This window comes from Pinus tabuliformis, chromosome 7 (assembly GCF_031772625.1).
Source record: "Pinus tabuliformis cultivar Carrire ecotype Pingquan chromosome 7, CPIR1, whole genome shotgun sequence".
Lineage (NCBI taxonomy): Eukaryota > Viridiplantae > Streptophyta > Pinopsida > Pinales > Pinaceae > Pinus > Pinus tabuliformis.
In genome coordinates, this window is record NC_142293.1 from 770,044,171 (window position 1) to 770,058,206 (window position 14,036).

The 14,036-nt window shown below is 30.2% G+C and overlaps 1 protein-coding gene across 1 annotated transcript; it reads right to left on the bottom strand.

Annotated features, from left to right (window-relative positions):
* Positions 1 to 3,480: 3,480 nt before the first annotated feature.
* On the bottom strand, positions 3,481 to 10,520 carry LOC149249831 (pathogenesis-related thaumatin-like protein 3.5). The gene is made up of 3 exons (XM_089453492.1): positions 10,290 to 10,520; positions 4,272 to 4,389; positions 3,481 to 4,142 (listed from the first exon to the last, which is right to left on the bottom strand). Exons 1-3 carry the CDS (start codon positions 10,518 to 10,520, stop codon positions 3,481 to 3,483), a joined length of 1,011 nt encoding a protein of 336 aa, XP_089309618.1.
* Between the last annotated feature and the right edge of the window lie 3,516 nt (positions 10,521 to 14,036).

The window sequence follows — 14,036 nt, forward strand, 5'->3', positions numbered from 1 at the left end:
ATGGATAGACATAGTGAGTAAACCAAGTGCTAGAAGATATGTGATGCAGCAACCAATTAAATGGGAGGATTACCTTCACTTAGTGGAGTTCGCATAGAATAAAAATTATCACAAGTCATTGAAAATGGGCCCTTTCGAAGTCTTATGCGGAAGGAGGTGAAAAATACCCATTAACTAGAACAACCCAGAAGATATGTTAATGATGGGACCTTATATGTTAGAAAAGATGGAGCTCACCATGAAAAAGGTTCGAAGCATATGGAGATAAGAAAAGGAGTTATAAGGAGTTTCAGTTATGGGATCACTATATGTTTCAATGAAACACATGAAAATCACCTTGTGGTCAAAGGGATGTGAAAAATTAGCCCCTCCATATTGTGGACCCTTCCAAATTATAGAAGGACATGGACCTGCCTACGAGCTTGCATTACCCAACTACATGTGATTCCATAATGTGTTTCACATTTCCTTATTAAAGAAATATGGATATGAATCTAGACATATTATTAACTTGAAAGAGGTGTAGGTAAAGAATTAATAAATAATATTTTATTGATAGTTAAAGATGTTTACCAGATACCCATAACCCAATGATTATTTATAATGTTTAATAGGTAGAACCAGACAAAGAGTTCTAGGTAGATCCTCTATGCAATCTCATTTGAAGAGAAACAATGCTACGAAGGCGAGCTAGCCTAGAAGAGGCCATCTAGAAGGATGAAAGTTTGATGCCAGAATCATACCCTAACTTGTTCCAAGGGCATTGCTCAAGGGTGGGAAAGATGTAAAACCCCTGGTCATGTAAATAATAATCATTTACTTTTTACTGTGCAAGACTTGGTAATTCGGATCTGGTAAAGGTCGCGAAAAGAACTTGAATATAAAAGTTTATTTATTATATTTATTTGTTTTAAAGTTATGCTAAATCAGAGAAATGATAGGGAAATACTTCAAAAAGAAAATCATGATTTTCAAGGTAACTAGAGAGTTACTCCTTTCCCTTGGAGAGATTCAAAAGAAAACATCTCACTTGGAAAAAACCACTAGTGGTTAGAGAGGGAAGTAACATGCAACAAAGAAAAGAGAGGACCCGCACATGACACTGTCAAGGTGGGAAGGTGTATGCCTAAGGTCATTTTTCAGCTAGTTACAAACCAGCAAAACCCTGAGAATAAAATTATGGTGGATTAGAGGTGGGGTCTTGAGGTCTCAAAATAGTTGTTGTCTTAAACTTCTCTTAGAACTAAAGGGGTTCAGGGGAGACCTGGACTTAATTTATAGTCTCATAGGTTGGGTGGCTACAAGATTCTCTTCATAGAGCTAACTAAGACAAATAAGTACCTTGTGTTAATAATACCTTTAACCTTTGGAACATCTCTTCTCATTTTTCAGTCCAAATGAACTTCTTGTTCTTTCTTTGGATCTTGGTAATAGGGTTTGCGATATTCAAAAACCTTCCACAAATCTACGATAATACCTGACCATGGCCATGAAACTTCGTATTTCATGAACATTGGTTGGTATTGGCCATTCCATGATTGTGTATTTACTCAAAATCAAAATTGACAACACTTATATGGATTTTGAGGGCTTCAATTCGATGAAAGAGTAAAATTTGAAATTTTCTCACCACATTTGACCCAAAAGTGTAAACAATCTTCATGCATTCACACATTAACCATGTGTAGATGTGGATTTTAGGAAAGAATTACCCTTTGAGATGAGTGTGGCACAAGGAGATTGGAGTCATTGACATGTTTTGGACTAGAAACAATTTCCATTAAAATGTAAGTTTTGTAACGAATACCCTACTTTGCTCGGGTGTTGAATCTATTTATGCATTCAAAAATGTATTTTAAATAACAAAAAATGACATTCTTGCTTTAAATTGAATAACTAGATTCTAATGAAAATATTATTTCCTCTACACTTTACTACGGTCAATTGTCTGGTTGAAATCTAGACAGTTTGATTAAAACCCTAATGCTTGGACGGTGAAGACTAAGATAGTTAAACCATTGTAGTTAATCACAATTATGACAGGTGGTGAGACGGTGAGTTTCTAAAAGGTTCTCTCGCGTGTGGTTTACAAAGCCTAACCTCTAAATTTATATAATAAGTTAAATGAACGTCAAAACTCCTGTAATAATATCATTAGAGGATTAATATATAAAATTTACATTCCAATGCTCAAAGCTCAAAATAAATAAATGTTGTTAGCTAAGGAGGAGATTATTTAATGTAGTAGTATATTTACACATGGTATCGAAATCACACAGATTAACATAACAATATTCTGCTATGTAATCTAATAAATCTATTTATCCTCGAGATTCTAAGAAGATAAAAAATAAATAAATTAATGCATGATATTAACCAATGTATTTAATAGTTCATTGATTAATTACTATATTGTTGGTGGTTACATTCTCTTACCAATATTTTAGTGTAGAACTTAATTAAAGTGTTTTAACAATAATATTGAATAATAATGTTGAATAATATATTTCAATATGAAAGATATGGACAAAATGTGTAAGTATATGTTTTATATGAAAAGGTAATTAAAGATTAAATAATTTTGTTTTTCGTTAAACTGAAGGAAATTTGTAATTTACTTTATTTTTAATATAATTTTTTAAATTTATTAAATTCTAAAAATGTGGATTTATTTTAATCAGAATTTATTTAATTTTGAAAAAGATAAAGTCTGTTGACATGTAAATTTGTTTTGATCTCTCAATTCTTAATAAATTTGTTTTTAAAATAGATCTGTTTTCAACTCTAAATAAATTTGTATTTAAGATAGATCTAGATCTAAATCTAAATCTGTGATTGAAATGGATCTATATGTTTAAGATAAATCGATCTAAATCTGTGATTAAGATACATCTATGTGTTTAAGATAAAAAAAATTGATTTAAATTTAGAGCGACACCATTGTCATCTAATTTAGAGCCACAACGTGTATCAACGAAACTACATAATCACTGACGAATTTTTGGAAGGTGAAAAAAAAAAAAAAAAAGGAAAAAAGGAGGAAGTGTGCACCGTACTATATCCGACACCATTGTCATCTAATTTAGAGCCACAACGTGTATCAACGAAACTACATAATCACTGACGAATTTTTGGAAGGTGAAAAAAAAAAAAAAAGGAAAAAAGGAGGAAGTGTGCACCGTACTATATCGTCCCCTTTCACTTGTGACTGGTGTTTGATGCGGTAAACAAAATTTTGTGTTTCAAGATATTAAAAAAGACAAAAAAAAATTAAGATCTTCCATTATGCAGCAGCAAATTCATATCCATGGGTGGTGCGACACACACATTATTTGCAGTCATAACCATGTAATGCAACCTCTTATTCTGGCATTCGAATACATAACGAGCCCATTCAGAAATGGGTTTGGAGTGGAAGTAATGAAGTAGCTGAGAAGCGCACCAAGGGAGCCAAACTTAGAAAATGCATGCATTACATATTCAGGGCGCAGGACGGCGAGGGCAGAAGATGAGGGTGTAGGAAGCCGTGGAAGGAGGGCATATGGTGCTACTTTGGAAGGGGAACGCACGAGGACACGCCTTCTTAAATGCCTCGCTGAACGCGGGCGAACTGGGCAAATGTCCATCGAAATGACCGTTGCAGGCAGTAACCACGCTCCCTTTCTTCTTCATTTGCAAGTCTTTCGGGCACACCACATCCGCGTTGGCTCTGCACTCCATGGACTCGCAGGGACGGCTTTTACTGATATTATTGACGGCATAGCTTGCAACCACTGACATTGGAAGATTGTAACCCTTCTCCAATGTAACTGAAAAAATGTCAGGCTTCGCGATTCCACCCAGAAGTTCGAAGTCTGCTTTTGTGATTGCCTTTATATTTTGAATCTCGACTCTGCAATGCAGCTTTCCTCCACAATCACCGGAATCGCAGGTTCCGATCCCTCGGGAATTGAAGACACAACCAGTCCTCCCCCAAACGGATCCCGACCAGAATGGATCTGCCTTCCATGAATATGACTCTCCTGCTCCCACTTTCATCATCATCTGAGTTGGAGGAACTTTAGCTGACCCCACAGTTGCAGGCCACACTGGAAATGCGCAGTTGTTCACCACCCTTATTGTTTTATAAGGCATAGGTGACTCTGTTCATCCATCAGATTCTATTAATTCGTTCAGTAAAAATTAGTTAACAAAACATAATAACATTATTACTCTACAGATTTGAGACAAACATTAGCCTGAACAATTCAATTTGACAATGAGAATTTTACCTGCAACGCAAGAACAGAGAAAAGACGTAAATGCAACCAGAAATATAGCTCTCCATGTCATTGTCATCGTTAACTGATTCCCCGAATTTGCTTTCGCAGATTTTTTTGTTGCTCGCAACTTCAGAGATAACCCAGATTTGCAAACAAATAGAAATGAGAGGTGAAAGGACGAGTAGTGTTGTGACAATTATATAGCCCTGGATGGAGAAATGACAGGGCATGAAATGACATGTACGCATAGATGTCCACATAGGGCACCATCTCTAACCGCATCAACAGGCAAGATTCACGGGCTTTAACGAACAACAAAGAGACGGTTTTTTCTTTTCCATTTTTATGATCAATTTTAATTGAAATCTTGCCAGAATGTATTTTAAGTCTTTGAAGTTTTAGAACATCGATATAAGCAAACTATAATATAAATCAATCATAATATTAAAATATTCATAGAAAAATAGACCTGAATCCCATGATCAACAATTTCTTATAAATTTTAAAATGTATATATATTTTAATCTTATACTAATTTTTTATTATTAATAAAATAATAGCTTAAAATAAAATTATTCTTTTTAATAACTTGAAATGTATTATTAAAATTACTTTATTTAAATATAATATATTTTATTTAGTATCTATTAAATTGGGATAGTTCCCTTTGAATTGCAAAGCCTATGGAATGTTGGTTTGTCAACACCATGTGGATTTATGATGCTTTGTACTTAGGAGTGAAAAAGAAGTTGAGTGATTTGAACTCCTAAAAACGAGTTAGGCACCAACCTAAAATTTTAGCAAAAAGTGGAATAGTAACATTTGGTTTGAAGCATTTTTGGAAGAGTGAACTTAAAATTTTGGTCCGGTATCATATTTCAACCAGCAAATATCTACACTATATAATGTGTTTGAATTAGATAAGCACAAAATTATTTATATTATATATAAATTATATGAATTAAAAATCAGAATGGGAACATAATAATTTGGATGTATGATGCATTAAATAAAATAACAAAAAATAAAAAGTAAAAAAAAATATTAATTATAATTAAATAAAAAAATATTTAAAAAGTTACTCCATTTTAAATAACAAAAAAAATATATATATAAAACATTTAAAAATGAATAAATTGAGTTAAATCTATTTTAAATTAAAATGTATGAAACAAAAATGACCAAATTTACTAATATGTATTTCTTTTAAATATTAAAAATTATATTAAAAATTTAGTTATTAAATTAAATAAAATTAAAAATCTTGAAAAAACAGATAAAATTCATCTCAAAAGAAAAAAACAAAAATGAAAAAGCCACACATATGGGAAGGATCAAATTACTTAACACCTAATTTTTTTAAATATGAAAAATGCACTTATAATTTGGTTCATTATTTGGTTGTTTGATATCTCACTTAAAAAAAGTTCCACATTTTATAATATATTTAAACTTTAGCATTTTATAATATATTTGAATAAGGAAAAAAAATATATTTAAAAAATTCAAAATTGAATTAAATAAATAAATATTATGAAGATATAGATAAACTCCATAAACTATATATGAAAAAAATATGTTTTGATATTTATTTTTTTAAATATTAAAAATTTTACCCATAATTATTTGACATCACACTTGAACTAAAAAAATATTGGGCATAATGCGTTTGAATTTTATTCACACTAAATTATTTACAATAAATATATTTGATGGGAATTAATAATTTTTATTGATATATAATACTTCAAATTTGTTAATAGTATTTGTATTGAATATAATTTATATATAATAGATTATTCTTAATTTTGATGGTGAACTTAATTAATTTCGTTCCAATGGCTAAAGTGTATTTTCTAGTGAGAGGACATGGGTTCAGTTCTCTCAACACCTTTATGCTCACACTTTATTGTTTACTAGGTACAAATATAAATATTCCATGGACCTAACAACAAGTGATCACATGTTCACATAAAAAAAATACAATTGTTAAAATGACAGTTCGAGTTATTAACTCTCCATAATCTCAGAGTCCCTACATTTCTACACTTCTTGCAAGGAAAATTTAAGGGCTGCTATTCATAAGTGGGCTAATTTATCATGGTTTTCAAAAAACAAAAATTCACTAATTTCTATTTTTCCAAAAAATTGTTAGTCACAAAATTATTTTACCTTGAAAATAACTAAAACCTTATATATACTATATAAAATCATTACAAATTTAACTATTTTTATAAAAATAACTTGAAGCATTTTATAGTTTACATATTAGAAACAAGGAGGATTCTATAAAATTTTCTATAAATTTCCATAAAAATTTCCTTGACTTGTTATATATATACAAATTATAAAATTTTCCATAAATTCCCCTAAAAATTCCTTGACTCGAGATATATATATATATATATATATATATATTCCTTATATATATATATATATATATATATATATATATATATATATATATATTCCTTATATATATATATATATATATATATATTCCTTGACTCGATATATATATATACAAACAATTTATAAAATTTTCATTAAATTTCCATAAAATTCCTTGACTTCCTATATATATATAGTTTAACCAAAAATATTTTCATTGGATTCCAGCAAAAAAAACACACTGAAACATATATTAATTTGACAATGCCTTTTTGCATCTGGTAGTATAGATGTCATATGATTTGAAGCTTTTCTATGCATATTTTCAAGTAAAATTTCAATAAAATTCTATAGTGAATGGTGGGAATCACAAGGGCCCCTATGGTCTTTTAGGGTGATGAATACATATATGCAATAAAAAAAGAATTTTAAAGAACAAAATATCACAATTTAATCAAAAATATTTTCATTGGATTCTAGCCAAAAACTTCAAAATCTATAATAATTATACAATTCTATAATTTTTGAATATTTTCTCGGCACATTTTTTGGTATGATTTGACCCAATGATTTGTTGGAATGACAAGTTTGAGTTATCAACTTTCCACAATCCAAATCCCCTAGTGATTTTTAGAGTTTGACTCCACATTTTTGAATATTTTCTTGGCACGTTTTTTTGTATAATTTGATATGTAGTCAAATATGCATTTTAAACAACAAAATATCACAATTTAACAAAATTATTTTTCCTAGGTTCTAACCAAAAACTCCAAAACTCATAATAATTAGACAACACTTTCTTGGATCATTTATATGTGTTAGATTCACATATGAAATGGTTATATGTGAAATAAGTATTAATCTCATTTGGTCAATTAAGAGATATGGGATATGTATGAGTGGATTTGAATGTTAAGAAATATGTATACCAGTATAGATCCATCTTTACCACAAATATACCAAGATCTGATAAGAATCAAATCTTTTAAGGTGAAAATTTATTTTATAGTGAAAAAATTGAATAAAATGTTTACACCTCCACAAATTTGATCATATTAATGAACTACTTCATTAGCCGATCCCCATATTAATGAACTACTTCAAGCTTATATCCATTTTTCTGGCTTTAATATCACTCGGAAATCGAATATTGCCCAGTTACATTCCACTATTTGTTTTGTGATTTGTCTCAACAACTCTGCCATCACTCAATCCTCAACTTACTCAGAGAGCCACAACAAAAGGATTAGTGGTTGCACTTGGTAATGTCACTGCTATCACAATAAGGTTTTCTCAATTAACAATCCTAGATGAGTGGACTGCAGAATACCATCCATTGTCTTAAAGGTATTTTCTGACTCCATAACATAAAACATTATCTATTTGTGAGTCGAGTAGAGGGTGATTCATTAGACTAAGGAATGAAACTACATTACAAAAAATCCATGTAAGAAGTCACTCTCTCAAAAGCCATGATACTTTACACCATAGTACGCATCTAGAAAAACACAAGTATGAATCATCCACTCAATGTAAATTATGTATTGCCTCTAGAAACCCGATTTTTGGTAAAAAAAATTCAAGTCTTTCAAAGACCTCAGTGCATCCTGAAAGAGGAACACTTGGGACAACATACAGAATGTCATGAATGTTTGCAGATTACCTCTCCGAGAGATATTAAGTTCATGAGATACACATTTCCTAGAGAAAAAGTAATGAAAGATGTAGAGAAGCTACTACTCCTAGAAAGGAGACTTCCTCTTGGCAATTTTGTACAAAAAATCAAAGATGGGAATGTTGTAGCTGATGTAGATTTACTACATTATAAGAAATCGATAGATGGGAAGGCCCAAGAGATTATAAGGCTTTAGAAGTACAACAATTATCAACTAGCATGTGTAGCACAAAACTTAGATGACTTATCACAAGAAGCATTGAAAGTACAGTCCCATTTGTAGGGACTCCATTCTAGTTTAGATGATATGAGTCAAAATGCTTCTGAGCATTTCGATAAGTGAAAAGATGTAAATATGAAGTTAGAGAAAATTATGGAAGTAGTAGTAGATTTAAAGGTGAGCCTGGAGAATCTAGTTAGAAGAAACAATTACTGCAGCAGGAGTTTAAAGCGAGACATTCCAGCTAGAAGAAAAGAACCCTGAAAAGGAAAATACTCCACTATTGCTCAAATAGTTCTCTGTACATAATCCCATAAATTTTCAATTCGAAAATGTTATTTCATTTGCTAGAGAAAGATTAGCTTTAGTCCAATAAAAAATTATATATATATATATATATATATATATATATATATATATATATATATATATATATATAGATATATATATACCACTTGTAATTTTTCATTCTTAATGTTACATTTATGAATGTATAAAATGAATCAAAACTTACTTGGATATAAAATAGAGAGATTGCTTAAAATGTTTTAACTATCAAAATCTCTATAAAGTTGATATAAGATTATGTTGTTTTATATGGTTGAGCCTAAGAGGGAAATATTTTTACTACTTCTCCTTATTATGGTCAATTAGAGAGATTATTGACATTTTCTAATACTCTTAACTAAACAAACCAAAGACATATATTCACTTTTATTTGTTATTATATCTCACAGTTTTTATTATTATCTAATTAATTAATTTTTTATTTTTATTTTAAAAGGGACACATGTCAACTCCATATTGAACGTAGACATACATACACATCTATCTCATATTGGGTTGTAGAACTAACTTTTAACTACTTTAACATAAGATTTTGTTGTTTTATATGCACATTGAAATGTTTGATTTATGGTTGAGAGTGAGAGTCAATTTTTTTACCACTTCTCCTCAGTATGGCCAAAGAGATATTATTGATGTTTTATAATATTTTTAGTTAAACAAACCAAACACCTATCTAAATTTATTATTATTATTATATATGATGCTTTTTATTATTATTTATTTATTTAATTTTAAAAGTGATACATGTCAACTCCAAGTTGAAGAGAGACATAATTACACATATCTCTCATATTGGGTAGTAGAGTGAGCCTCTAGGATCAACGAATATATATCCATCTTAGCCAGAGATCTAGCAAGAGTAGAGAAGGATCAAATCTCCTCAGGTGAAAACTTCTTTTAGAATGGAAAATTTGAATGAAAGTTTTACACCTAGACAAATCTGATCATATATCTATATATAAAGTGTAATTTTCATCATTTTTTAATGTTTAAAATGGATCAGAACTTACTTAAGCATAAAATATTTAGAACTGCTTAAAATGTTTTAACTATAATTTTTTTTTTCAATTGCTTTATATAATGTATATATAGTTTTCTTTATCTTTTGACTATTTTTTTTTTAAAACTTGGTGGTGCTTCCTCTATTAATATTAACTATTCAAAAATCAGAACTTCCATTGTTCCAGGTGGCTTACTTGCCTGGAGGAAATGAGATAGCCACCTATTTGCATTAAACCCTGTCCAAAATTTGAAAAGGTCTTTCTTTATCCATCTAGCAACATTGTCTTTACTATCTATACTACTGTTCAAATTAAACAAGTAAAAGTTGATCATCAAATTTTTATCAGAAATGTACTAGACCTATGCTTGAATCCTCGTCCAAGGATATTACTGGGCCTGGTGCTTTGGCATTAGAGCCAAGCATCTTGCTCCTCTTCATGTCTTGTAGTGTTTTCTCAATTCTTCCCAAAGTCAAGTTGTTTCTGTAAGTTTGTATCTGGACTGTTGCAATCTCCCTAAGGAGTTCTACCCTGATAGGATCCTTTTCCTTGGCATCCTCCTTTACCTCTGGTCCTCTACTAGCTGCTTGTTCCTGATTAAGAGTTATGGCCCATGCCACCATGTTCTTCGTGACCGAATACTATTGTATTGTCTATCTAAAGAGGGAGTGCCATCCTCGAGAGTTCCCTGGATCTGGAACCATAGTCTCCCACTCCTCCGTGGGGATTTCCTGGTTCCTTATGTTGTTGTTTAGTTCTCGCTCCCATCCAGCAATCTGGGCTCTGATGTTTGGTGGGTTCCCTCCCATGTAGGTTTCTTGACTTTCTCCATTTCTTTCTTTGGTCTTTGTTTGAGCCGATCTCTCCCTTTGCCATCCTTTTCTCTCTCTTGCCCTCCCTCGTTGCCATGTTGTTTGCGTGCTTACTGTTGGCCGCTTCTTTTTGCTCACTATCCTCCTCATTGTGCTGGGCGTGGTGTGAGGTGAGACCTATCAAATAACCATTACAATTATCGGTTTGATAATAATAAAACAAATCAATTTCCCTTTTACCTATGTCCCTGTTGTTATCCCTTTTAGTGCTGGAACTTATGCTTTGTGAGATTTCTTTTAGAATTTCCCCATTCCTCTCATAGTTATGGGTTCTTTCTATTCTTATTGTTCTTGAAGTTTTTCCCTCGTGGCAACATACCTCACTCAAACAACATGACCGAGGCGTCCACTTAGGTTCACCCCGAGGGTAGGCTGGTTTACTGTTTCTCGCATCACAAGGAGTCTTGGTCATGGATATGTTTTCCCTCAGAATGTTGACCCTATTTTCTTCCACCCCTAGAGGTCTTATGTTTCCCTGTTTCCCTCTTTTCTCAGTTCTACTTGCTCTCTGAGGTTTTTCCTTTTTTTATTCTGTTTTATCTTGGAGTTTCCAATGGGGATCATTATGATCTCACTCTTCCTCATTTCCTTTCGAGAATTTGCTGTGGTTGATACCTCTCCCTTCCTGCAATCTACTCCCTCCCTTCCTAGATTACTCCCCAGGATTTTCATTTCCCATTCTACAGTTTTTGGTCAACGAGGGTCCCAGGAATTCCTCGGTGCCTCCCTACCTGACTCATACCTTCTCCTGAAAAAATTTCCTAGATTAATGCAAAAATTCATCCTATGCCTTACAAAGTGATGAAGGAGCATAAGGCTTGAAGACAAATTCGAGGAATTATTCCAAAATATCCTTGGGCGAACTAAGCAAATATCCATCGAAATTACCGTTGTAGGAAGTTGTTTACCACCCTTATTGTTCACCACCCTTATTGTTTTATAAGGCATAGGTGACTCTATTCATCCATTAGATTCCATTAATTCATTCAATAAAAATTAGTTAACAAAACATAATAACATTATTACTCTAGAGATTTGAGACAAACATTAGCCTGAACAATTAAATTTTATAATGAAAATTTTACCTGCAACTCAAGAACAGAGAAAAGACGTAAATGTAACAAGAAATATAGCTCTCCATGTCATTTTCATCGTTAACTGATTCCCCAAATTTGTTTTCGTAGATTTTTTTTGTTGCTTGCAACTTCAGAGATAACCCAGATTTGCAAACAAATAGAAATGAGAGGTGAAAGGACGAGTAGTGTTGTGACAATTATATAGCCCTGGATGGAGAAATGACAGGGCATGAAATGACATGTAGGCATAAATGTCCACATAGGGCACCATCTCTAACCGCATCAACATGCAAGATTCACGGGCTTTAATGAACAACAAAGAGACGGTTTTTTCTTTTCCATTTTTATGATCAATTTTAATTGAACTCTGGCCGAAATGTATTTTAAGTTTTAGAACATTGATATAAGCAAATTATAATATAAATAAATCATAATATTAAAATATTCATAGAAAAATAGACCTGAATCCCAAGATCAACAACTTCTTATGAATTTTAAAATGTATATATATTTTAATCTTATACTAATTTTTTATAATTAATAAAATAATAAATTAAATTAAAATTCTTTTCTTTTTAATAACTAGAAATGAATTATTAAAATCATTTTATTTAAATATAATAGATTTTATTTAGTATCTATTAAATTGGGATAGTTTCCTTTGAAACGCAAACCCTATGGAATGTTGGTTTGTCAACACCATGTGGATTTATGTGGTTTTGTACCTAGGAGTGAAGAAGACGTTGAGTGATGTGAACTCCTAAAAATGAGCTAGGCACCAACCTAAAATTTTAGCCAAAATTGGAATAGTAACCTTTTGTTTGAAGCATTGCTATAAGAGTTAACTTAAAATTTTGGTTTGGTATCATACTTCAACCAGCAAATGTCTACACTATATAATGTGTTTGTTTGAATTATATAGGAAAAAAATTATTTCTATTATATATAAGTTATATGAATTAAAAATCAGAATGGATACATAATAATTTAGATGTATGATGCATTAAATAAAATAACAAAAAATAAAAATAAAAAAAAATATTAATTATAATTAGATAAAAAATATTTAAAAAGTGACTCTATTTTAAATAACAAAAAACAAATTTAATTATATATATATATAACATTTAAAAAATGAATAAGTTAAGTTAAATCTATTTTAACTAAAATATATGAAAAAAATGACCAAACTTGTTAATATGTATTTATTTTAAATATCAAAAATTATATTTAAAATTTAGTTCTTTAAATAAAATAAAAAATATTGAAAAAATAAATGAAATTTATTTTAAAAACAAAAAACAAAAAAACCAGACATATGAGAGGGATCAAATTAGTTAACACCTATTTTTTTCAAAAACCAAAAATTGTACTTGAACTTTAGTCCATTATTTGATTGTTTGATATCTCACTTTAAATACCAAAAATTGTACTTAAACTTTCCTCCATTATTTGATTGTTTGATATGCCACTTAAAAGAAAGTTTCACAGTTTATAATATATTTAAAGTTTCACATTTTATTTTAAAATATATTTGAATTATTTGAATTAGGAAAAAAAAAATCCAGTTAAAAAAAATTCAAAATTAAATTAAATAAAAAATATTATAAAAAAATAGATAAACTCCTTCTTAAACTATATATATGAAAAAAATATTGTGTTAATATATAATCCTTTAAATATCAAATTTTTACCCATAATTGTTTGACGTCACAGTTGAACCTAAAAAAAATAATGTGTTTGAATTTTATAATACTTTAAATTTATAATTTATAATTTATAATTGATATATAATACTTTAAATTTATTAATAGTATTGGTACTAAATATAGTTTATATACAATAGATTATTGTGAATTTTGAGAGTCATTTTAATTAATCCAGTTCCAATGGTTAAAGTACTTTTTTGCACATGGGTTCAATTCTCTGAACACTTTTAGGTTAAGGCTTTATTGTTTACCTGGTACAAATACAACATGATCACATAAAAAAATAAAAATACAATTATTGGAATGAGAAGTTTGAGTTATTAACTTTCCATAATATGAGGTGAGCTACATTTATGCACTTCTTCCAAGGAAAATTTAGGTGCTAATATTCATAAGTGGGCTACTTGATCATTGTTTTCAAAAAGCAAAAGTTCACTAATTTCCATTTTTCAAAAAAATATTTTACCTTAAAAACAACTAAA

Coding starts and splice junctions, on each gene's coding strand:
- LOC149249831 (XM_089453492.1), bottom strand. CDS start 10,520: ATGGTGGCATGGGCCATAACTCTTAATCAGGAACAAGCAGCTAGTAGA. Junction 4,390..10,289: donor ATGCCAAAGCACCAGGCCCA/GTAATATCCTTG, acceptor TTATCTCTGAAG/TTGCGAGCAACAAAAAAATC. Junction 4,143..4,271: donor TCTCTGTTCTTGCGTTGCAG/GTAAAATTCTCA, acceptor ATGGATGAACAG/AGTCACCTATGCCTTATAAA.